Consider the following 25,820-nt stretch of genomic DNA (forward strand, 5'->3'; position numbering starts at 1 on the left):
AGAGCGCCTTCCGCTGAATCTGACCAAGGAAGTATCGCCTGCATTATGTAGGTGGGGAATCATTGCCGAGATAGGCCGCTTTCAGATCGGTCGCCATCTTGGATCCAAATCGAGGCTGGATGGGCGGGATTCTTCTCTTCTTCCCTGTGCGGAGGAATCGTAGCATTGTAGAATTCGAAGGGATCCCAAGGGTCATTTAGCCCAACCCATGCAAGGACATTAAAATATGCCAAGAGAACTACGTAATATGTAATGCATGCTGGTTATGACAAGGGAAGTTGTCTATGTGCAACTCGTGACTCGGTTGACCCTCTCTCACGGAAAGTGTGGGTGATGCGAGTGGTGGAGTCCAGTGAGCTAGTCCTTGCCCCAAACCACCACGGAAGCCCATTGCTACCAATAATTGCTCACGAACTTATTAGACTTCTAACCTTTCCTACAAGGAGCTCAAGGTAGCTTATATAGTTCTCCCCATTTTTATCCTCACAACCAGTGCTTTTTTTCTTTAAAAAAATGTTTAGGGGGTACGTACTCTCATGTTTAGGGACACGGGTGGTGCTGTAGTCTAAACCACTGAGCATCTTGGGCTTGCCGATCGGAAGGTCAGCGGTTCGAATCCCCGCGACAGGGTGAGCTCCCGTTGCTCGGTCCCTGCTCCTGCCAACCTAGCAGTTCGAAAGCACATCAAGTGCAAGTAGATAAATAGGTACCGCTCCGGCGGGAAGGTAAACGGTGTTTCCGTGCACTGCTCTGGTTCGCCAGAAGCGGCTTAGTCATGCAGGCCACATGACCCGGAAAAACTCTGCGGACAAACGCCGGCTCCCTCAGCCAGTAAAGCAAGATGAGTGCCGCAACCCCAGAGTCGTTGGCGACTGGACTTAACTGTCAGGGGTCCTTTACCTTTACCTTTTTACTCTCATTTTCCTACCCATATGAAATACTGTTCCTCAATGAGGCCAAACTTAGATTAACATAATGTTTAGGGGTATGCATACCCCTGCGTCCCATCTCCCCCCCAGAAAAAAGCACTACTCACAACAACCCTGCGAGGTAGGTTATACTCTGAGTGTGTTCCCAGGTTGCAGCTGGAATGCCAGGAGAAGGAGGAGGAGGAAGGCAATGGGCAGATGCATTAGCTGTCATCCTGCATCTGCAAGCAGATGGACCTGAGCAGCCAGGAGATGTTCAGCAAGCTCTCCACAGTGATCTCCCCTTCTTCCTAGAGGGCACAGGAGAGAAGGCTGGTGACCGGTGGATGGTCCAGAAGCTGGCCTATTCCAAGGATGCTGCAAATAACATCCCCAAGCCCTACAGGCTGCACACAAGGATGCTGATTTTACCTCCAGAGCTGGTGGACCATTGCTCTAATGGAGAAGTTAACAAAAGATGCCCAAATCCTACACTATCCGAAAAGGAACAGCAACTTTTCAAATGTTTTGCATCCATTTACTGAATACATTAAGGTAAAAGGACCATGACTGGCAGCCCCCCACTTCTCATGGACCGCTATGCAGAAACATTCTTGAATAGTACTGTAATGTATTTGTGAAGGACAATTGTTAGGAATTATAACGCTGTTTTTTGAATACTAGCACTCTCTCCTCTCCTCACTGCCTTGCTTTCTTTTCTTTAACTCACTTGCTTTGTCTATTGCTTTTTGTGTATTATAAAGTAAAAATAAAAACAATCACCCCACCAAAATGGGAATTGGAATCAGGGGTCACCAGCTGGACTCATCCAAGACTTTGCCACCTGATGGTTCTATTCCCAGCTCAGCTGGATAAATGCTTGCACAGTCACAATTGCTTGAAAAAGGGTGTTTTGTCAAGGCATGAATAAGGAGGGGACTACAACAATGCACCAATTTAACCTTGAAATGTTAATACAACATTTAAAGGGCATATCCCCTTTAATTTTATGCCAAGAACTAGCAGAGCATGATGATGGCAGGGGAAATCACACCTGCTGAAAACACTCAAATTGCCAATGATCGAGATGGCAACAGAGATAGTTGGGAGACAAGCTCTTCATTGTACTTACAGAAAATCTTTTTTAAGAATTGCTTGATTCTTTAGTGAGGAAGTTGGCAGAGGGGAGAGGGGTTTTTTTTGGCATGACTTCTGCAAGGCAACAGGATAAGACTTACAACTTTGTAAAAGTTTACAACCATGCCATAAAGTCTTTTTAGAACATTTTCCCTTGGTCTTTGGCTGACTGATATCCAATGCCCTTTTAAATGTGTGTTTGTTTTTGTTCATATTTTTATTACATGTTTTGTGTTTTTTACATTGTGATTTTATGTAGTGAACTGCCCTGAGATCTACAGGTATCCAAGATCGTATACAAATTTCTGGTTTTCAGCTTGTGTTTCCAGTTAGGGCATATCCACACTTATCTTTTGATCCACTCTTTCCAGGCACATGTCCACACTTTAAAGCTCCATGTCCAAGTGTTTTTCTTTCCTCCTTTTCTTTTTCTCCCCCCCCCCCCCCGATCTTTCCCCATGAAAAGCTGCTCTTTTAACACTCAATCAGAGCAAACATTGGTTCGGATTTTCTGTAGATTGCCATTTCCTCTGAATCAGCTTTAAAGAGTGAGTTTTTGTGGGGAAAGATCCAGGGCAAAAGAAGAAAAAAGGGCACTCAGACACAGAGGTTTAAAGTATGGACTGTGCCTGGAAAGAGCAGCGGAAAGGTTAATGTGGATAAGCCTTTAAACTCTGCAGGAAAACTAGACTGAGAGAAAACAACCAAAGGAGATTCAACTCTGCTCATTAAATTGTAAAACTGGGACCTGGTGCTTTAAGTCCCTGGGGATGTCCCATCTCACAGAGCATGAATCACCACAAAGGAATAGGCAGACAAGACGTTCACCCATTTATCTGTTAGAAATGGCTCCCCTTTATCACATACACAGCCCAACAAGACAATGACAAGAATCCACCAACAGCATACGAATCAATATGGCTAACCTGATTCAAAAACACCCACCCACCCCACTCACACACGAAAACAAAGTTCACCACAGCCAATCACAAACAGGCAACCGGCGACCGCACCCTAGGCCAACCCCAATTTCTCTCACCACCAAAGAAACACAAGCGAATAGCAAAGAGAATCTGCACAAACGATGCTGATGCAAAACCCTACACATACATTAAGCAAAATAGAAACATCGCCTCCTGACCCCACCCCCACTCGCCTTTCCTCCCTCCACCTCTCCCCCCCCCCCCGTTTCTTCCTAATGTAACCCTAATGTCTCAACAAATGAAACTGACCTATGGAAAATGTAACTTGAAAAAAGAGACATTGCGCATACCTTTGTAAACCAAGAAAACTTTAATAAAAATATTATTTTAAAAAAGTAAAGAAAAGGAGAACAATAAAAAGAAACATCCACTCTATACACAAACACCTTAGACTGAACTGCGGAACATTTATGGAAGAAGCCTGAAACACTAATTTAAAAAGAGAAATTCTTAAAGAAGAGGAGGTAAACTTGTCAACTGAAGTTGTTCAAGCTGAAAGCTCAGAATGGTTAACTCAGGGGGGTTGGAGTAGATTTGATTTGTCCCCTGAAGAGGATTGGATTCAGGTATCTCTCATGCTGAAATTCTAGAAGAAACAGCCACTGAGAATACATGGACTGACTAAAGGACCAAGAGGAAGATGAAATTCATAGCATCATAGAGTTGGAAGGAACAATGAGGGTCATCTAGCCCAACTCCCTGCAATGCAGGAATCTTTTGCCCAACGTGGGGCTTGAACCCACAAACCCGAGATTCTCATGCTGTACCACCTGAGCTACCCTGCACATCTAGGAGAAAGGATGTGTGCAAATGATTCATCAGAAGAACAGCACCTGGACATTCACATACCATGCAAATGTTTCCCGAAGGTGTCCACGGAGTCATAGTGTAGTGCTTTGTCCCTCCCTTTGACAAGTATTTGCACAGAAAATATTTTGCTTTGAAAGAGTGGAGCAGGACACTTCCCAGGCACCGCTCAGAAGCAACTGGCACTCCTCAGTGGCAGAGCCCTTCTAGCAAAGCATGCTGTTCCTCCGTTTCCAGCTGTTGATTTTCCTCCTTAACCTGAATTTATCCAGATGTGAGGACAAGAGGAATTTGATCATCTCCGCACTGGAGAAAGCAGCTTTGTTCCTGGAAGAGCAATATAATGAACTCAACATAGATGGAGTGCTTGGATATCGTCTGTTGCAAGGTACAGTTCCAGCTAATTTGGAGACATACAGCACAACCCTTAGGCATGTTTACTCAGGAATAATGGCTTATCCACACTCACCTTTCCTCCCCTCTTTCCAGGCATGGTCTGTGCGCTTTTGGTGTTTTAGCTCCGGAGCTTTCCCCATGAAAACTCGCTCTTTGAAGCTGAACTGAAGCAATCCCTAGAAAACCTAAAATGACATTTGCTCTGACTGAGCAGGTTTTTGTAGGGAAAGCTCAGGGCCTACAAAATGTGGGCCTTTGTCTGCGAAGAGTAGGGCAAAAGGAAAGTGTGGCTGAGCCCTAAGTCCCATTATGTTCAATGGGGCTCCCTCCCTAGCTAAGTGTGTTTTAGACTAATTCTTCCTATTACACCGCCTTTCTTTCTTTCTTTCTTTCTTTCTTTCTTTCTTTCTTTCCTCTCACCTTAAAAATTGCCAGCTTCACTCGTCAAGTCTGGGTGTGACTTTATTTTGTACAGTCATTTTCCAGACGTCTTTCTTGGGTGAGGAGTGCTTCCTGCCCCTCTGAGCATTAAAAACCAAGCAGCTTTTCCTTCAGGTTCTTCTAGACAGAGGCAAAATTGTCTTTGTTATAACACTGAATGAAGGGGCCAGAAAGTAAATAAATAAGTGTAGATTTATTTAGGGGGGTGGGGAGGGAGAGAGAGAGAACACTAGTGCAGAAATGTGAAGAACTGTGGGCTGTGTCCAATGCTGGTCCTACGCAGAGTAGACCCATTGAAGTAAATAGGCATGACTCACTTAGGTTCACCAATGTCAATAGGTTTACAGTGAATAGAACTTAGTTGGATATAACGGGGGGGGGGGAATTGACCCACCCCAACTCTTCATCCTTTAGAGGCAGGATTCAAACATCTTCTTTCCCTTCTCTAAATATCCAGCGTATCTGAATGGAACATTGGAGAAATGGGCCTCGGTGTCTGGATTAGAGTCGGAGCGAGTGCGAGTGCGACGCTTGGATGCGAAGGTGTCAGCTCTGATTGAAAAGGCAAAGCGTGCTCTAGAGAAGAACCAGCCGGATTCTTACAGAGGTAGCATCAAACCTCACCATAGTGGAATGGGGGTAGGGATGGGCTGCAGCTAGAGAGGACGGTAGGCAGGCAGGAATCTCTCTTTAGGGCAAAGACGTTCCCCAAATATCTGCTATCCCCATGTTTCAAGGTGACTTATCAAGGCTCAACCCCAGGGGGGAAATGTCGCCCCCCAGGCCTCTCTTTCTGGCCCCTGTAACTCTCCCCAGGCCACAACCCTCAATGGCCCTGCTTCACCCAGAAATGTTTCTGCCTGGCTGGAATGTGTCCCTGAACTCTGATAACCCCTCACGTTGGACTGGTTGGAGTATCAGGACCAGCCTGTCCCTGAGGTAGACCTCAGGCGGCAAAACGGGATGGGCCGCCCCTGTGGAAGACAGCAAGTGTGTTCAGAAATTAGCCTACAGAACAATGGTAAAATTTGCATGTACTGCCCCACCCACTTTTGCTTCTGGCCCCACCCACCGCTGGCATATGGCCCCCAGGAGGTTGCCAAGAAGGGAATGTGGCCCTTGGGCAGAAAACGATTAACCACCCTGTCTTATTATTATTATTGATTTTTATTTGCAAATTAAATAAGAAGAAAAGAGAAAGAAGAAGAAGAAAAAGAGAGAAAATAAAATAAAATATGATAAAATTTAATATATAAATTGTACTAATAAAAACATTAAGCCACCATCAGTTCACATTGCAGTTACAGTGATCGTCAGTATATGAATCTTAAATGAAACATATACTGCCAGCCCTCCCTAAGTTCAAATAGGTATCCACACAAAATTGACATGTGTATGAAATATGTTTGAATGTAGTCAGGGCAATGAGGCCCTCAGGCAGGATGTACCCGTCTCTTAGCTATGTAAGGGTTCACAGATTCACTGCTGTCATCCGTTCCTAAGGTAAAAGGTAAAGGTACCCCTGCCTGTACGGGCCAGTCGGGTCCAACTCTAGGGTTGTGCGCCCATCTCACTTAAGAGGCCGGGGACCAGCGCTGTCCGGAGACACTTCCGGGTCACGTGGCCAGCGTGACGAAGCTGCTCTGGCGAGCCAGCACCAGCGCCGCACACAGAAACGCCGTTTACCTTCCCGCTATAAAGTGGTACCTATTTATCTACTTGCACTTAGGGTTGCTTTCGAACTGCTAGGTGGGCAGGAGCTGGAACCGAAAGACGGGAGCTCACCCCGCCGCGGGGATTCGAACCGCCGACCATGCGATCGGCAAGCCCTAGGCACTGAGGTTTTACCCACAGTGCCACCTGCATCCCTACCCCTGTCCTATTGGGACATAGGAAGCTCCCCTATTCCAAGTCGTAACAATGGTCTCTCTAGCTCAGTATTATTGCCTACAAACTAAGTCATTGCAAAATAATAACAATTATCTCTTCCCCTTGCTACCCACCCCTCCCTGCAGCATTTCATCAAGCTTTAAGCCCAGGGTTTTGGAAGATTCCCCATCAGTGGGCTCAGAATGACCCTCCTGTTCCTTTCTCCCCAACCAACGGCTCATGTCTGGACTTGGATACAAGCGATTACTGCATATCCATCCTGCTAGGATCAGGGTAGGAATTTTGCTTACCTCTCTGTCATACCTAGTGTTGACACTGTGACTCTAGATCAGGGGTCGGCAAGGTTTACCTCACCTGGACCGGTTCACTCCCTCGGAGATTGTTCTGTGGGCCAGATCGCATCTGCACAAACGTGATTTCCGGTGCCATGGAAGTGAGTCCCTGCTCCGCGCTGCACCGGTTTAGTGCAGCATTGGGGGACTTGCCAAGCAGGCAGTTCGGGGGCGGCTCATGGGCCATTTAAATGATCCCCGTTGGGCCACTTGTGCCCCATGGGCTGCAGGTTGCCGACCCCTGCTCTAGATTTATATATGTAAATGAAACCATAAATCCTAAAGACGCCACAGTGTCTGTTGACCTTCATTTTAAGAAAACCAAATGCTAGGTAATGGCTGGAACCCCAGGAGTCTCTCGCCACCTAGAGATTGGGGTGCATGCAACAGCATCTTGGTTTAACACCACAGTACTGGTGTGTCTCGTGCAGTCCAGGTACCCCCGAAGCATGGGTTGCCTGTTGCACAAATCTCTCACCTGTCTGGCTCTTGAAATTGCCTAATGCCATGCTTTTCTACAAAAGGGCTGGTGGCACACCTTGCCTTGTTCCAGATAACTGCAGAAGCATCATGAGAAAAACACACTGCTCGGGATATGGCCTGTCCCATCAGCTTTTCTACTTCCTGTTTGCGGAGATGGTAAGGAGTTGGCCATATGCTTTGCTAACAGGGCAGAAACATTAATGGGGGGCGGGCAGGGGTAGGGAATGGGAATGAGCCTAGCATTATGTTCAGAATATCACCTTTCATCCAGAATCAAGAACCTTGGACGAAAAGTACCATGAATACTACTACTACTACTACTAGATTAGTACTACTCTAGTGGTGGTGGTGGTAGTAGAGTAATTTATTACCCACCTTTCACTCGCAGGACGCAGGACCAGTGACAATTTAATTCAGAATTAAAAACAGTTAAAACAGGTTAATGTTTGTGAATGACTTCTAAGGCACATTGTACATAAATGTGTGTGCTTGAATAGATTGGTCAAATATTCATAGAATAAGTTGTACTGTCTGTATTTGATGTGGTTTTAACATTCAGTGTCAATATTTGACAGCATTGATAGTTGACATGCATTGGTTTAGTACTGGGTAGTATTTAATGGTTGACATGTAATGGTATTTAGTACTTGAGAGCAGCTGTTAGGTGGAAAGCACTTATATTTAGGGCTAACTGCATGTTAGATAATTGTGTAAATTGCAGTTGGGTTATGGGTTATGGAGTACTGGGTTTTGGGTTGTTTTTTTTTAAAAAAGAATCCTTGCTAGGAGCAGGGATGGTTTCTTGCAGGACCACAATGCAGCCACTATCTTGGTGAAAATTGCCCTTCCAGTGCTTCAGTTATCAATAGAAAATCTAAAGAAGTATTATACCACTTTAAAGAGTCATGGCTTCCCACAAGGAATCCTGGGAACCATACTTTGTTCCAGGTCCTGAGACTTCTTAAGAGACCCCCCTATTCTTACTTTGCAGCTTCCATTGCATCCGCTAGCTCTCGCCCGGCACAACTTTTTAGAATAATTAGGTCAATAACGTCCTTAGGAGGACAACCAAATTTAAGCACAAATTTGACCCACAGCTGTGAGGCATTCGCGAGCTTTTTTGCGGAAAAAGTCCTGTTGCTCCGCCGTGACCTCCCTGCCAATTTAGATACAGTGACTGAACTGGAGGCCCCTCGACTGACTTCAGGTCCAGTGTTGGACCATTTCGATCGGATACTCCCTACTGATGTGGATAGATTCCTCCAAGTTGGTAGGCCCACCACCTGCCTCCTTGATCCGTGCCCGTCTTGGCTGATTAGGGAGTGTCCAGATGTTGCGCGGACCACCCTGGTTGAAATTATCAATTTGTCCCTTGACACGGGGACATTCCCAGGGGAACTGAAGGAAGCAGTGGTGTGTCCACTCTTAAAGAAAACTTCATTAGATCCCTTAGACCTATCCAATTACCGCCCAGTTTCAAATCTTCCATACCTGGGTAAGGTAATTGAGAGAGCGGTTGCTGAACAGCTTGGTAGGTTTCTGGAGGAAACATCGGCATTAGATCCATTTCAGTCCGGTTTCCGTCCTGGTTTTGGGACGGAGACGGCTCTGGTTGCCCTAACAGATGATCTCCGTAGACAACTGGATCGAGGCGGGTCAGGACTGCTGATCCTTTTAGATTTGTCAGCAGCCTTTGACATGGTTGATCATGATCTTCTGGACCACAGCCTCGCAGACGTGGGGATACAGGGCATAGCCCGTAACTGGTTGTGCTCTTTTATCTCTGGTCGGGGACAGAGGGTGGCACTAGGGAGGGAAATGTCGTCGCGCCACTCCTTGGTGTGTGGAGTGCCGCAGGGCGCAATTCTATCCCCAATGCTTTTTAACATCTTTATGCGCCCCCTTGCCCAGATTATCCAGAGCTTTGGGCTGGGCTGTCACCAATATGCTGATGACACTCAGCTCTATCTGCTGATGGATGGCCACACCGACTCGGCCCCAAACACACTGACCAGATGCTTGGAAGCTATGGCTGGATGGTTTCGTGGGAGCCGATTGAAACTAAATCCTTCGAAGACAGAGGTCCTATGGCTAGGTCGGGATGGCATGGGGATGAGGGACCAACTCCCTTCTCTTGCGGGGGCCCAATTAGTGCCATTGCCTTCCGTTAAGAGTTTGGGTGTAATCCTTGACGCCTCCCTTTCCATGGAGGCGCAAGTTACAGCAACAGCCAAGACGACATTTTTCCACCTTCGCCGCATCAAGCAGTTGGTCCCTTACCTTTCCCGCCCCGACCTGGCCGCAGTGATCCATGCAACGGTCATCTCCAGGCTTGACCACTGTAATTCGCTCTACGCGGGGCTGCCCTTGAAGCTGTCCCAGAAACTCCAGCGGGTACAGAATGCTGCAGCAAGGCTCCTCACGAGGTCTCTGCCATGGGAGCATATTCACCCAGTGCTTTTCAAGCTGCACTGGCTCCCGGTGGAGTACAGGGTCAGATTTAAGGTGCTGCTTTTGACCTTTAAAGCCTAGGACCCTCGTACCTTCGGGACCGCCTCTCCTGGTATGCCCCACGGAGAGCCTCAAGGTCCATAAATAACAACACCCTAGTGGTCCCAGGCCCTAAGGAAGTTAAGATTGGCTTCAACCAGAGCCAGGGCCTTTTCAACTCTGGCTCCAGCCTGGTGGAACGCTCTGCCTCATGAGACCAGGGCCCTGCAGGATCTGATTTCTTTCCGCAGGGCCTGTAAGACAGAGTTGTTCCGCCTGGCCTTTGGCTTGGAGCCAATTTGATTCCCTCCCTCCCTCTCTTTCTTTTTTCTTTTCCTTCTCCTCCTGCAATGAGGCTACATTTTAATATTTTAATGTTCCATTATTTTAATGTTGTATTTTATTTTTGTTTTTAAGTTGTAATCATTCATCTTGTTTTTATTATTGTTTGTAAGCCGCTCTGAGCCCAGCCTTGGCTGGGGAGGGCGGGGTATAAATAAAAAAAATATTATTATTATTATTATTATTATTATTCCCATTCCAGAGTAACAATTCCCTGGGAATTGCTAGGGGAAATGACTGATTGTTAAACCACTCTGGGTATTGTAGCTCTGTGAGGGGAATAGGGGCTTTTGCCTACGAAAACAATCACAAAATGCCATCAGGTTGAAAGCACATTCATTTTGAATCTTTTAAGGTTCAATAGTCTCATTCTAGATTTTCCCACTCAAATGTGTCCTGGCGAAACTGGAAATCTTCAGAGTGTTGAATATTTGTGAATATTTACACTGATTCTCTCTATGTACCTAGTTTAATGATGATATTGGGAGGAAGAGCAATGACAGTTTCTCTGATTAGCTGAATATTTTCATTCTTCACCATCCCTTTCTTGAAAAGCAAAACTGTGCTACAAGATGGTATATTAAAAACAGTCTTTCTTCCCCTGATTCTTGTTCACATCTAGAAAGGATGCTCGGATCCCCTCTTCCACAATGCACAATATTACAAGAGTGTGTTCTGTCATTTAATGATGCAAATCAATGTCGAAGCTGAAAAGCAAGCGCTCCTAGGGACCGTGGGAGACCTTTTTACGGAAAACAGTAAGTGGCCTTACTGCTGTGTTGTAGTGTCACTGTTCAAGGCACTGTTCTTCACTCAGGGAACCACTTTACAGTGGTACCTTGGTTCTCAAACTTAATTTGTTCCGGAGGTCTGTTCCAAAACCAAAGCGTTCCAAAACCAAGGCATGCTTTACCATAGAAAGTAATGCAAAATGGATTAATCCGTTCCAGACTTTTAAAAACAACCCCTAAAACAGCAGTTTAACATGAATTTTACTATCTAACAAGATCACTGATCCATAAAATGAAAGCACTAAACAATGTACTGCGGTCACACAATCAATCAGTAGCTGAACACAGTCACAAAAACAAAACAAAAAGAGCCGCAAAAACAAAAATGCAAAATAAATAGCAAAAAACAGGCAGACCTCAGCGTAACACTCAAAACTGAAGTATGGCACTCAAAACAGAGCACGTTCGGCTTCCGAAAAAAGTTCGCAATCCTAACACTTACTTCCGGGTTTGCAGTGTTTAGGTTCTAAGTTGTTTGAGCCCAAGGCGTTTGAGAACCAAGGTACTGTTAGGATGCTTGCTCCATGTTTGCAGTCATGAGATTGTTGTCTGTCACATGACGGTATATGTTTTCATTCCACAATGTGGGAAGTGATGGAGACAGGATGTTTTGTGCTACTGTGTTCCAGAATGTAGGGCTATTGTTCTTTCTTTCTTTCTTTCTTTCTTTCTTTCTTTCTTTCTTTCTTTCTTTGTTGTCTGATGGGAAAGAGGAAGGAGTTAAGTCAGAATGCTCCGAGTGTACTATATGTAAATAAAGTAGATTAGCCAAAATGCTGTGCTACTGAGTTCTGTTACGTGAACTGCAATACTCTGCAGGATCCCTAAGCGTGCTAATGCCTTTTGGCATCAGTCGCTGTGATGTTCAGGCTGAAGAAAGCTTTTGAAGCTCGTGAACGATCGACCAGGAGGGAGAGGACATGCCAGTCGGGCATGTGTCTCTGCCAGGGTCCTACACGAAAGTAGGACAATCCTAACAGGTACCACTGCATAAAAATGGGACCAAAAAACCCTCAGAACATTTGTGGTATGAAAAGTTAAAGGATTTCAACAACAACAACAAAAATGCAAGATAAGCACTGAACGGAAATGAAGAAGTATGTCCACCCCAAAACTTTTGCGGGCATGAATAAGGTTGGAGGCAGGATTGTGTTGGGCCATCCAAATAGCACCATGAGCACAAAGCATCACAAATGCACAATAAGAAGGGCAGGACCCCATGAAGACATGTGAGGCTACCATCTTTGCTGAAGTTAAGCTGGTCCAAGTCTGCTTGGTGTTTGGGTGAGAGACTGACTGCTGGGTTCTATGATGGATGGAAAGAAGGAAGGATGGATGGAAGACAATAATTGCCATTTAACATGTTTGCATTCTGTCTCTCAGTTTTGTTTTGTGGCCTGGCTGGATTCTCTGATTTCTATAAACCACGGTGGCTGGACATCATTCTCAACTGGCAAAAAAGGGAAAGAGGATGTTTCTGGATGTTCGGTGAGTGAGCACAGCTGTTTGATTCATCCAGTGCTAGAGTGGCAAATTACATAATTTGTGTTTTAAAAAAAAAATCTATGGAGAAAATGAATGCTGCAACTTGAGTAGAGTTGCTACAAATTCAATAGGATTAGGCAAATTTTGGGGAAGGGGGTGCCATCATGGCCGCTCCCCCAGATGCTCACCATGAACCCTCCAACCGAACCGGGCGCCACACCCCTGTGGATGGCGAGCCACACTCCCGCCTGCTCTCCACTCCCGGTGCCGGAGCATGCAGCTCTGCCACTGGGCGAGTCTAGCTTTGTTCACGCCCTCCGATAACCTCCCATTTTTTAACTTACTCTGGTTTAAGTTGTACTGGCTGAGGGACTTACCCTGGTGTATCTCTGGCTCAACCGGCGTAAGGTACCCAAGCTGGGAAAATCCAAGAACTGCCAGATCCAAACTCTCATCTTGGCAGATCTTGGGTTTGGATTGCACTGTTGGTAAAGAATAAGGCTACAATCCTATACCCTCTTACCTTGGAGTAAACCCTATGGAAGAGAACAAGACTTACTTCAGAGCAGATGTGTCTATGTTTACTCTGAAAGTCCCATCAAGCTCAGTGGGAAATCCCACTGAGTAACATGCACAGTTTGCCTCGTAAGTTTGTGACTGAATGAGGACCCACATTCTAAAGCATATCCTCTGCCTTCAAGCAAATGACTCTTTCTTTCTTGGTGACCTGTTAGACTCCTCCAGCCCAGTTTCTGAAGACCATCATAAGGAAGCACGAAGAGTAAAGAGAACAGAGAAGATTCTTGAAGGTAAAGATAATGGCAACTGGTGTGGGTGCATGGGTAAAAATTGTTTCCCAATCTATCACACATTTTAAAAATAATGTACCAAGTCATCCACAGAGTAGACTCATTGGATCCACTGATTTCAATGGATATGCCACAAAGTACGTCTAATACTTTGTTCAGAGACCTGCATTGGCTACCAATTTGCTACCAGGCAAAGTTCAAGCTGTTACTATTAGTATATGAAGACCATAACAACTTGGAAACAGTTTATCTGTGAGATTGCCTTACCCTGTATGTGTCCGCTTGACATCTTTGAGCTGCAAAACTGGCACCATTACAAGTGCCACATAACACTTGTTCCATGTTTGTAAGAAACCTATAAAGCACAGAGCCCATTGTTGAGATTATATAGTTTGTGGGAACCTTCCCAGAATTTGCTAAACTAGAACTCCAAGCATCCTTTGGCCTTGGCCATGCTTCCCGGTGCTGATGGGAGCTGTAGTTAAGCAACAACAGGAGGGCTAAAGGTTCCCCAACCCTAGTTTAAATTATGACCCTCTCTTCCCTTTGATAACCAAAGGTCTCATTTCCTTGCAGGTGAATGCGCTTCTCACAACACCGCCGTGGCCGTAGGAGCGATTGGAGGATTTCTCCACTACGAGTTCTGATGCTTTCGTGCTTCTTTTTTCTTATGCAACTGAGCTTAACTTTCTGGCTTTATTATGCAATACAGGACCTGTCGCTCTTCTCTCTAGGTACATTTTGGGTGCTAGTCAACATGACTGTGCTCTCAACCAGGGCACTGGAAAAATCATATTCATATTGTGGGGTGCTGTACTGCTCCCTCATTAGGACGGGGAGAAGACTCACCGTCTTCTTGAACTATCTCTCCAGCATGGGGCAGGGGCAGTGATGTGCTGGCCCAGGATTTTTGGGGTTGAAGACCTCTTACAATTTCTGTAAGAAACTTCTGTAAGAACACTCAAACTCAGGAAGCAAGGGAGAAACGTGCTAAGAGGAAGGCACGTTTGGCAGATCCACACCGTGATCAACTCCCGCCCAGAAACCAATGTCCCCACTGTGGAAGGACGTGTGGATCCAGAACTGGCCTCCACAGTCACTTACAGACTCATTGTTAAAACTGTGTTTTTGGAAGACAATCTTACTCAGCTATGAGTGATCGCTAAAGATGATAATTTCTGCAGCAGGGTCTCTGTCTCCATTTTCCTAGAGTCGCCCAATAAGCACGAAAGGGGAGCTGTTTAGCCACGGCATGCTCCAAAGCTAAGCATTTAGGGACACTGAAAACACAAGGTGCTGCAGTTTTAAGGGAATGAGTGGTGTGCAGGTTCTGTTGTGCACAACTTAAGTCAATTTCTTCAACCCAAGGACCACATACCAGTGGTGTGGGTGGGGCCAGAGGCAAAAAGTGAGTGCCACAACAGATGTGACTCTTAACTTTTGTACAGTAGGCTACATTCCAGCCACATGAAAGCCAGAGGCTTCTGCACAGAGGTTTGTGTTCTAAATGTCTGGTGCAGATGTGGCCTCAGATGGACAGCTTCATCCACACCTAGCCTAGGCATCACTTACTTTTTAATCTCTTTTATCCAATCTAATTAGGCTCCTCACTTGTCTATCTGGCTCCATTTGCATTGTTCCCTCCTTCGGCACCGTGTGCTATCCTGCTTCTCCCAGTCTTCCATATCTTCTGCCTTCTCTATAGTTTTAACCAAATAATTGCCATTTCCATCTGAATGTGCCACCCATGTACTTACTCTACCTATTTTTGCAATAAACTGCATTTTCAAGTACCCTAAGATCTGACTTGTCGTCTCTCCACCTGGATGCTCAGGTTTCTGCCATGGTTGATTACAATTTTTGGTTCAAGACCCCAACAGGCACTGTTCGAGTCTGCATTGCATCTACACTCAAGTTGTAAAAGTGTGTTAATAAACCATATTTCTTAAAGACATGACAGCCTCTGCTGTGCTTTGATTCCTAATGGAAACACGAAGAACGCCCCTGGAATCTTCCTACCACTCAGTAGATGTTAGGGGTGGTGCAACCTTTGTGACAATATGAAACAAACCCGCTAAAGTGTGCATGTGTGATTCCCCCCCCCCCAGCTATTTAGAACGCAGAGGGAAAATGTATGTTTAGAAGACATAATGTTGCTTTTCTTGACAATAAAACAAAAACAAAGCAAAGTCTCCCATGTATATACTTATTTTGGTTTTGAGCTAACCAAAAGCCAGAGGGATGGTTTCGAGTTTGGAATGCACCGGAGACTAGAAAATAAGTCTCAAACGTATCTTAATAAGGAATTCCCCCCTGAAGCATTTTAAAGAAAGCTGGGAGACAATAATAAGGCCCCAGGCACCACACCTGAAAGTTAAACAGGTCCTTTACTAGAAAAAAAACTACAGCTAACTTTTAATGATCCCACACATTGTGCTTTACGTAGCAGTAGCTGAGGGACAGTTCCTCCGGGAACAGGTTAAAAAATAAACACTACAAGAAGTTAAGTCGCTTGCATCTCTTATGAGCCTGCTGTCCTCCTAGTGTGCATTATCTGGGCAGAGGCCCAGCAGCTGGATCTGACCCCTGAGGCATTTACATCTGTCCATTATCCAAATTTCAGTCAAGGTATTCCTTAAAACAATGGCTGCTACTAGGGATATGAGAAGCCATTGTTTTCCGCTCCACCCAGTATTTCACATGCATTTATTTATAACATTTATATCCCACTAAGGAGCTCAAGGTGACGTACACAGTCCTCCTCCCACCCACCCCCCATTTTGTCCTAACATCAACCCTGTGAGGTAGAAATAAATTTAAATTTTTTTTTAAATTGTTCAGTAGCACCTTAGAGACCAACTAAGTTTGTTCTGGATATAAGCTGGACAATTTTTTAGTTTTTTTATTTATTTTGACTGCGTCAGACCAATACGGCTACCTACCTGAACCTGTGAGGTAGGTTAGGCTGAGAGCGAGCGACTGACCCCAATATCACCCAGTAAGTTTAATGGATGAGTGGGGATTTGAAACCGAGCACTGTTTCCATTCTGCTGCAGATCATCTTCCCAAAACGAAAAAAAAACCCACTGTCCACTGTGGCAAAATCACACACTTAATGTAATTTACATAATTCATTCCACAAATGGCATCATCATTATGTTATTTCACCCCATTTGTTTCCATGCAAAGGAAACACACTGCAAATAGGGGACGACATAATCAAGAATGTATTTTCTGTGGACTGAAAGCAACTGTACCAATTGTATTCACTGGATTCCAACACTTGCCCAGGGTTCGGTTCCCTTGGAATGAGGCTCAGCGGAGACAGTGGTGTCTTTAGGATATGCAGTTTTATTCAGGCATATCTACAAACTGTGCAGCAAAGAACACCTCTCCCAACTGCTCCCCATGGCTTCACCTCACCTCATGGGTGGGCCAGCCCTGGCCTATGTCCACATGAACCTGCCAGTGTGTCTTACTGTACAGAGGACAACTCTCTCCATCTGATGGGTTCTCTCTTTGAAGGGCTGCCTGGCCCAAGAGCAGTTTAAAGACAAATAATCCCAAGGAAGGAGAGAAAAGGGGGCCTCAAAGTTGCCCACACCCAGTGAGCACCAGCAGAGCAGAGTGAGGAGGCACACTGGGGGGGGGGGTCTCAGGAAAAGCCACAGAGGCCTTGTCCTGTTTTTTGGTTAGCCTAACCAACGCCATTTTGCTTCTGTAAAAAAACTGCCTGCTTTAGAATTTAGGAGGGTGAGCCACAAATACATGAAGACCAGATAACGTTGCTAGGTGATTTTCAGGAAAACCTCCCTCTGCCAGGCAACTCTCCCCTTCAAGACCTTGAGGGCAGGGTGTTTTGATCAGTGCAAGGAACTTTGATAGGGGGAAAGGGAGGGGTTGCCTATAAAAAGTATGAACAAAGGCTATTTGGAGAGGCTTCACCATCACACTGGTGAGTGTGGCTCGCCTGCTCTGTTTTACTCAGCTGAATAAACAAGTGATTATGGGAATCTCCTCTGTCTATAGCATTTATTGGCTTTTCAGTGACAGCTTGGGCCCGATTAGCAGACCCCAACAACACAAGTCACCTGCTCACCACCTTCCCCACTAGGGTAAGATGCAGTGTGTCTCCGTTTAGATTGTGCAAATATGCACTGTTTGGTTCTCTAGTGACACTTCTGTGACCACCCTAGCTTCAGTCACAGACCCTCCAAGTGTCCCTATTTTCCAGGGACAGACCCGGATTTACAGAAGCCGTCCCAGTTTCTGATTTGATCCCAGAATGTCCCGCTTTTCCTTAGGATGTCCGTTTCATCAGATAAATGTTGGAGGGTACATCACAAACAGGATTGTTTAGGGTAGACCCCTAGAAATGCTTGAGGAAGGAGCCTGGCTCAGTGGCAGAGCATGTGCTCTGCATGCAGAAGGTCCCGAGATCAGGTCTCAGCATCTCCAAATGCAGCTTGGAGAGGCCCTTGCCTTAAAGCTTGGACAGCCATTGTCAGTGTAGGGTTGCAGCGCTCATCTCGCTTTATTGACTGAGGGAGCCAGTATACAGCTTCCGGGTCATGTGGCCAGCATGACTAAGCCACTTCTGGCGAACCAGAGCAGCGCACGGAAACGCTGTTTACCTTCCCGCCGGAGCGGTACCTATTTATCTACTTGTGCTGGTGTGCTTTCAAATTGCTAGGTTGGCAGGAGCAGGGACTGAGCAATGGGAGCTCACCCCATCGTGGGGATTTGAACCACTGACCTTCTGATCGGCAAGCCCTAGGCTCTGTGGTTTAACCCACAGCGCCACCCGCGTCCCAGACCAGGGGTAGTCAACCTTTTTATACCTACCGCCCACTAATGCATCTTTCTTGATGGTAAGATTTCCTTACTGCCTACCAGTGCTCGATGTAAGGAGGTTTCAGCTTGTGCCGTAGCACCCCCTACCGCCCACCTAGAATCCTGAAACACCCACTAGTGAGTGGAAGGGACCAGGTTGACAACCCCTGATGTAGACGATTTTAAGCTAGATTTTTCTTACCTGGTTGGCCACTGTGAGGACAGGATGCTGTCCTAGATGGGCCACTGTCCTGATCCAGCAGGCTCTTCGTATTTTCTTATGTTAATTATTCCCTTTTCATTATCCGTGACAACAGAACCCCCACGGTGTGGATTGCTGGATCTGAGAGCCTTTGGTGAATACATATCCTCAGAGGCACAGCAGTATTTTAAAATGCCAACCCAAGTAAGCACATTTCTGTAGACCTTGGCTCCCAGCAAGGTAAGCACCTCTTCTTCCCCCACCTCTTATTAAAATCAGGGTAGATGTTTTTCTAGCTAACCCAGCTTTGATGGTCCAGAAAGGAAGATTCAGCATTAATACAAATGTGGAAAGTTTCTGGGGGAAAAGACAAGGGCTGGTACTCAATAGTGAGGGAACATCATCACCGATTGTAGCTGTGCCGCATTATAAAAACACTGAATTTTTTCAGCAGATACATGCAACAAATTCTCAAATGCTCTGCAGCACCTCTATTTTCTTCTTTCATGTCCGCAGGTCCCTTTGCTTTACAATTCTGTTCCAGTGAGGCAGCCTTCTGCATTGGCCATCATGGCTCCTGGCTTCAATGGTAGGTGTTTAGATGGTATAAGTGGAAGCTGTAATGAGGAACAAAGGGAGAAATTAGGTTCAGTTTGCATGTAGCTTGTAATATGTACAAAAATGCACAGACTGGGCTAAAATGTGCATTAAAATGCATGTATTAGTGAAAATAACACACCCAAATGCATTTTATTAGGGGGAAATTTGCTTTGCAGAGATGTCCACATATGCAGCAAAATTGCAGACGAAAATGTGAATATTGGAAAAGAAAAGACATTTCTTGGAAAATAAAATAAATTTATATACAGCTTACTTTAAAAAAACTTAAAGCAGTTTACGAAAAGAATAAAACAAGGAAATCATCAATAAAGAGAGAGAGAGAACAGAAAAAATAGCTGTTTAAAACATTTTAAAAAAATTAAAATCAATGCTAAGCTAAAGCCCATGAGCCCATGTCAACATTCTACATGGATGAATAGGTTGGCCTAAAGAAAAATGTTTATAGCAGGTGCTGAAAAGAGTACAGTGAAGGCACCTGCCAGATGTCAACAAGGTTCCAAAGTATGAGTGCTGCCACACCAAAAGATTGATCTCTTACAAATGCACCTGGGCCAGTTCTGCACTGTTGAAATGTGGAGAGCTGGTCTTAAGAATGGGGAAATTAGAAATTGGTGAAACTGAAATTGACAGATTTGCCCATCCGCACCAGGAACAATGTCTCAGTATAAAAGAGGCTGCTAGTTTGATATGAACAGCTACACAGGAGATGTCCTTAATAGCTCCTGTAGAGAAGAAGGAGAAGGAGGAGGATGAGGAAGAAGAGGCAGGGGACCTGTGGCCTTCCTGATGTGGCTGGACTCCAATTCCCATCACCCCAGACAGCATGGTCAGTTGCCAGGGATGAGGGGAGTTGTAGTCCAGCAGCCCCTGGCAGGCAAAAGGTTCTGATTTAGGGCTCATCCAAACCTCCCTTTGCTCCACCACTTTCCTCCGGTTTCCCCAATTGCTGTTTGTTCTGATTTAGTGCTAAAAAGTTGGTTTTCAGTGGGAAAGCAGCAGAGCAAAGGCAAAACCGCTCAGAGCCATGGCAATAAAGCATGGGGCAAGCAGAAAACCACTTGGACTCATGCTTTCTAGGCACGAGAGAAGTGGAAATGTGGGCGAGCCCTTAAAGTAAAATGCATGGCGTCACAAATCAGCAAAACACCGCTCAGAGACCAGCTGAAGGCAGAAACAGAATTTAAAACAAAGGGTTCCATTTGCTGCAGCTCTTTCCTCGACATTCTTCATTTGGATCCAGAACTGTTGAAGTAACATTGTTAGATTTTCGGTTGGTAGATTTTTACTTGTATGCCTCTGTCCTTTTTTGCCACATAATTTCCATAAGCCAGGATGCGGGTGGCACTGTGGGTTAAACTACAGAGCCTAGGACTTGCCGATCAGAAGGTCGGTGGCTCGAATCCCTGCGAAGGGGTGAGCTCCCGTTGCTCGGTCCCTGCTACTGCCAACCTAACAGTTTGAAAGCACATCAAAGTGCAAGTAGATAAATAGGTACTGCTCCTGTGAGAAGGTAAACAGCGTTTCCGTGCGCTGCTCTGGTTTGCCAGAAGTGGCTTAGTCATGCTGGCCACATGACCTGGAAGCTGTACGCCGGCTCCCTCAGCCAATAAAGCGAGATGAGTGCCGCAACCCCAGAGTCGGTCACAACTGGACCTAATGGTCAGGGGTCCTTTTACCTTCCATAAGCCACCTTGAGCTCCTTTCAACTGAAAGGCGGGTGTGCATCCTCAAGACAGACAGAGAGAGATTTGCAAGTTAGATTTGGTTTTAGTCCCCTGGTCTTAGGCTGCCAGCATTTCTTATGCTCCTTTTGAATCTGCGTCTAGGGGGCTGTTGGGACAAGGAATTGTTGAGAGTGAGGGAAGGCATGTTTGTGTGTGTAAATGTAGGTGTAGTTTGTTTGGTGTGTGAATGTGTGTGGCATCCATGCGGCAAGGAGGGAGTGGAACCCTGTTCTATGGATTTCAATGCTGTTATTGCTTTATAGATTCTATCACTTAATTTTGTTGTTCTGTTTCCCTTGCAAGCTGCTTTGCAATCTTTTCTGATGAACCCCCAGCCCGCTTTCTTGCTCCATACGGCATTTTAAGGTATCATTGGGGTTTTATGATATTTTTTGTTTTGTTTTCTTGTCTCATTTTCTTTAAGTCCGCTGCTTAGAAATGTGAATAATTAAATGGTGTATAAATATCTTAAATAAATTTTATATAGCATAAGAGCAACAATGGCTTAGAAGTATTTAAACCTGAGCATTCTGCTATTAGAAATCCTCAATCTTTATTCTTTTCCTCCTTTTCCACAATGCTTTCTAGAATTTCCCTAGATAAAGTTGGTGGTGTTAACAAAAGTTGGCTGCTGAGTAGGTCTTACTAGTTCAGCCTGCCTGTGATCTGAAAAACCAGAAAATCAGGTTTGCGCCATTTCCCAATAAAACCTTTATTTGCTTATGTCCCCATATAACTTTGCACTGCATATCATATATACATGGTTCATGAAAAGGAGACAAAATAGAAATTTGATTGAAATGACCCACCAGAAGCAATGAATAGATGGATGTTGCAGATAAATGGATGGATTTCATAGTTTACTGGAATGTGTGTTGTGACCACAGAAGTCTGTTTCTGTAAATCTTTTTTGCTGGATTTCTTCAAAACTACCACCCTCCCCACACACGTTGCTCTTTTTACTCTGTTAATAAGTGTTGCTTTTTTTTGTAACTTTTGTGAAAAATATATAATCAACAGGTAAAAATGAAGTAATTCTCTCTCCATATCTTGGAGGGTGATGATGATATTGGCATGCATGGGGGGGGGGGTCAGACAAGGGGGCATAAATTATCCAACATATGTGCCAGGCAGACTGGAGTCAAGAACCATTGATGGATTATTTTTAAGGGGTTTCCACTGGTATTTTTTTGAGACGGATCTAAATGTGGGAGTAGTAAGCCATAGCTTTTCCCACTGCACATTATCCAATACACTTCCAATATCAATCTCCCAAAGAGACTTCAAAGGAAGGAGAGAAAACTGAAAGTCAAGTGTGTATGCAAAAGACAATGGACATTCTGCACATTCTGGATCTAACCAAAGCCTCAGATGAACTCAATTTCTCTTAATGCAATCATTGTGCATGGATTTATACTGGACTGTCCACGCCTCATTCCATTTTCTTCGTTGTTCTGTGATGCTTCCCCATATTACTGCATTATTGCTGCCCAGAGGGGCTCCCTTGCACTACGGTACAACAAAAGCCAAACAAAAATAAGCAAGAATGTTTGCAGTATAAAGAGTTGCGGGACTTTGGCAGGAAGTTGCAGAACAGGCACAAATTGAAGACGAAAGAGCACGTCCACCCCAAAACTTTTGCAGGCTCAAACAACATTGAAGGTGGGATCTTGTATAATAGTCCTGACAGCATCATGAGCACAAATAATTGCAAGCAAAATAAAAAGGACTTCAGGAGGGGCCATGTGTGTGTGCGTGCACAGAGTTATAATGCTTGCCCCATTACTGCCCCCCCTCAAGATTTTAACTTTTGGGGATGAAAACACCTAAATAAGGCTTAGGTTAGTGACCATCACTACATCACATGACTTCCAAAGCTTCATTCATACTCTTTCTTCTTCCCAATGTGTAGGAAACCTCCGAAATCAAACCTCCATCCGTGAATTCGTCCTCCTGGGATTCTCAAACCATCCCGAATTGCAAATATTTTTCTTCTTGGCCTTCTCCATCGTTTACACAGTGACCTTGACAGGGAATCTCCTCATCATTCTGGTTGTCATGGCCAACAGCCGTCTCCACACACCCATGTACTTCCTCCTCGGCCACCTGTCCTTCATTGATCTTTGCTACATGACCGCCACCGTCCCCCAAATGCTGGCAAATTTCCTCCGAGAGTCCAAGACCATCTCCTACGCTGGATGCATGGTCCAAATCTTCTCCCTCATTTCTTGTGTTGGGTCAGAGTGCATCCTCCTAGCGGCCATGGCTTATGACCGATATGTAGCCATTTGTCACCCGCTGCTGTACACGATCATCATGAATAGGAAAGTCTGCTTCCAAATGGTGGCTGGGTCCTGGACAGGGGGCTTCCTCAACTCCCTTGTACACACTCTCTTGACATCCACCCTGTCATTCTGTGGGCCGAGGGAGATCCGCCATTTTATGTGTGACGTCCCCCCGCTTTTGGAGTTGTCCTGCACGGATACAGCCCTGAATAATATTGTGCTCCACACAGCCAGCATGTTCATTGGGGTTAGCCCTTGCTTCTTCATCATCATCTCCTACGTCTTCATCGCTTTAGCCATCCTCCAGATCCGTTCCACAGAGGGCAGGAGGAAGGCTTTCTCTACATGCACGTCTCATCTTGCAGTGGTCATTATGTTCTTTGGGACTGCTCTCTTTAATTACAATCGGCCCAGCGCAGGCTATTCCTTAGATGTGGACACACTGGTCTCAGCCCTCTATTGCATTGTAACCCCCATGCTAAACCCCATTATATACAGCCTAAGGAACCAGGAAGTGAAGCTGGCAGTGAAAAGACTGGCAAGTGCAAAGCAGAACGTCTTCTAAATCAAAGATGGGCAGATACCAGGCTTACTAGATCTACTATTTTCGTTATTTGCTAGAACCCTGAGGTTCCTGATTCAGAAAGCAGAAAGACCCATCCACAGAGGCGGCTGCCTGGTGTCTCTCTGGATGAGCCCCTGCTCCCTTGGCTTTTCTCCTTCCAACCACGAGGCATACCTAGAATCAATAACTCATGTAGAAACACTGGGGTTTCCTGTGAGAAGATACTTTCCCATTTAGCTACTCCTATTGTGGATATAGCAGGACACTTTAAAAGACAAATAAGTAACTAGGATTGCAGTCCTGTACACTGGGAATAAGCCTCATTGAGCTTGGATGGATTTATCTCTGAGTAAACATGTATGCTTGTGCTGTTAAGAGTAGATATTTTTTTTTTGAAGAACACTTTAAATTTCTTCCCTACCACTTTGAGCACCATGTTCTGCTTGCTATCGTAATGACAAGCGCCCCCCCCCCCCCCCGATCACTTAAGCCAAAGTCGCCTGAAAAATCCACTCTGAGCAAGAGGAACTCTATACTGGATAGGACAGTTGGTGGCAGCGGTTGTGGATATGCCCCGCTTCGAATTGTTCCCGAACCAAGCTCTCATTCATTAAATGGAGGCTGTCCATCTATAAACCAAATTTCCACCCCCCTCAGAAAACAGAACAAAACAAAACCCTAGATAATGCAAAACATCAATTTAGAGATGTGGTGGTCCCACAACCCTCTTAGGTGCACTGACTTAAGAACATAAGACAAGAGTCCTAGATCTAGTCCAGCATCCTGTACACACAGTGGCCAACCGGATACCCACAGAAAGCCCACAAGTGGGGTAGGAGCACAACAACATTCTCCCCTCCTGTGGTTTCCAGCAACTGGGTCTATTTCTTCTGACCAGGAGGCAGAGCATAGCCATATTGGCTAGTGCTCATTGATAGTCTTGTCCTCCATGAATTTGTCCAATCCTCTTTTAATGTCATCCAAGTTGGTCGCCATCACTGCCTCCTGTGGGAGCGAGTCCAAAGTTGTTGTTGTTGTTGTTATTATTATTATTAATTAAATTTGTTCATTGCTTTATCTTGCCCAAGACTCTCCAAAGTGACTTACAGCCAACAAACCAAGAAACCCACATAGCCCACATAGATATATTAAAACCAAGGGTGAGTTTGGAGGGGGGTGCATTTAAAACATCCCACTCATTTCTAAAAGGCCACAAATAGTTGAAGGTCTGGTTATAGAGCAAACTTTTTACTTGGTGCCTTAACTATGCACTGCATCAAGAAGTATTTTGTCTGTCCTGACAATCTTCCAACATTCAGCTTCATTGGATGGCCCCAGTTTCTAGTGTTATGACAATTAATGGAAAAAAACTTCTCTCTATCCTCTTTTTCCACCTTTGCTATGCAGGTGGGGGTGCTGACAGATTTCAGGGCCTGCCCTAACATTAGACAGTGGGGTGTTGTCCTCAGGCAGCAGGTGCTGGGTGTGGTTGGGTGAGTTCAATGGGCAGACAAAGGAGCTAGGCCAGTGATTTGTGATGTGCTGTCCCTCGCTCACAGATTCATATCCCCACCTGCTTCATGTAAACACAGCTGAGGAAACTAGTAGATAAGCAAGTCCCAGGGTCAAATGCAAAATCATCACTCAGAGCAGCAACCTGTGCAAAGCAGCGGGTGGAAAATGCTCATCTATCCCAACAAAATACCATTAGCGGACTGGAATAAGGCAGAGTGGAAAGGACGCGATGGCCTACGGGTGCAATCCTAGCCCCACTTACCTGGGAGTAAAGCTCCACTGAATTTAGTGAAACTATCAGCTTATCCACACTTACCTTTCCAGACGTGGTCCATCCTTTAAAGCTCCGTGTCTGAGCACCATTTTTTTGGCTCTGGAGCTTTCCACGCAAAAACCCGCTTTTTAGCAATCATTTGGAGCTAACATCAATCCCTGGAATCCCAAAGAATGTAGTTTGTTAAAGGTTCTGGGAAGTGTAGCTTTGTGAGGGGTAAACTACACTTCCCAAGTCTTTGGGGGAAGACGTGTGATTTAAATGTCTGATGTGGATGCTGCCTTAGCTGCACTATTGCAATGGAGCCTGCACCCAACCCTAAGCAACATGTAGCTGGGATAATCAAAATGTGGTGTAGTGGTTAGAAAGCTGAACTAGTTGCTGGGAGAGCAGGGTTCAAATCACTGAGCTACTTGGAGAAAAATTGGGATATAAATGTAGTAATAAATAAATATTCCTTTCCTCCTCAACCCAGCACCTTCCCCTTCCCTTGCGGTTTGCCTGGTG

At 45.3% G+C, this 25,820-nt stretch overlaps 2 protein-coding genes and 2 long non-coding RNA genes across 6 annotated transcripts; 3 read left to right on the forward strand and 1 right to left on the reverse strand.

Annotated features, from left to right (window-relative positions):
* The first annotated feature begins 62 nt into the window (after window positions 1-62).
* On the forward strand, window positions 63-15,248 carry LOC310748966 (UPF0764 protein C16orf89 homolog). Of its 3 annotated transcripts, none has more exons than XM_083585359.1 (9): window positions 63-452; window positions 1,079-4,223; window positions 5,130-5,279; window positions 6,688-6,835; window positions 7,419-7,533; window positions 10,832-10,967; window positions 12,384-12,488; window positions 13,220-13,294; window positions 13,871-15,248. In XM_083585359.1, exons 2-9 carry the CDS (start codon window positions 4,052-4,054, stop codon window positions 13,939-13,941), a joined length of 972 nt encoding a protein of 323 aa, XP_083441485.1. In that variant the 5' UTR covers window positions 63-452; window positions 1,079-4,051; the 3' UTR covers window positions 13,942-15,248. The 3 variants fall into 3 exon arrangements, with proteins under 3 accessions (XP_083441485.1, XP_083441484.1, XP_083441486.1); XM_083585358.1 differs by having other exon boundaries at window positions 168-3,690; window positions 3,824-4,223; XM_083585360.1 differs by lacking the exons at window positions 63-452; window positions 1,079-4,223 and adding an exon at window positions 4,783-4,845.
* On the reverse strand, window positions 4,061-5,179 carry LOC310749050. The gene is made up of 3 exons (XR_014541462.1): window positions 5,067-5,179; window positions 4,652-4,825; window positions 4,061-4,162 (listed from the first exon to the last, which is right to left on the reverse strand). It is a non-coding gene; the product is annotated as an uncharacterized lncRNA (long non-coding RNA).
* Window positions 15,249-18,446: 3,198 nt separating the features above from the next.
* LOC310748751 lies at window positions 18,447-21,041 on the forward strand. Its single transcript, XR_014541353.1, has 3 exons — window positions 18,447-18,569; window positions 18,846-18,918; window positions 20,978-21,041. It is a non-coding gene; the product is annotated as an uncharacterized lncRNA (long non-coding RNA).
* Window positions 21,042-21,700: 659 nt separating this feature from the next.
* On the forward strand, window positions 21,701-23,524 carry LOC310748722 (olfactory receptor 5V1-like; the record flags this gene model as incomplete). The annotated part of the gene is made up of 2 exons (XM_083584564.1): window positions 21,701-21,705; window positions 22,552-23,524. The coding sequence occupies 2 exons, from the start codon at window positions 21,701-21,703 to the stop codon at window positions 23,522-23,524; spliced, it is 978 nt and encodes a 325-aa protein (XP_083440690.1).
* Between the last annotated feature and the right edge of the window lie 2,296 nt (window positions 23,525-25,820).

This window comes from Podarcis filfolensis (genome assembly GCF_964270895.1).
Source record: "Podarcis filfolensis genome assembly, chromosome: 14".
Taxonomy (NCBI): Eukaryota; Metazoa; Chordata; class Lepidosauria; order Squamata; family Lacertidae; genus Podarcis; species Podarcis filfolensis.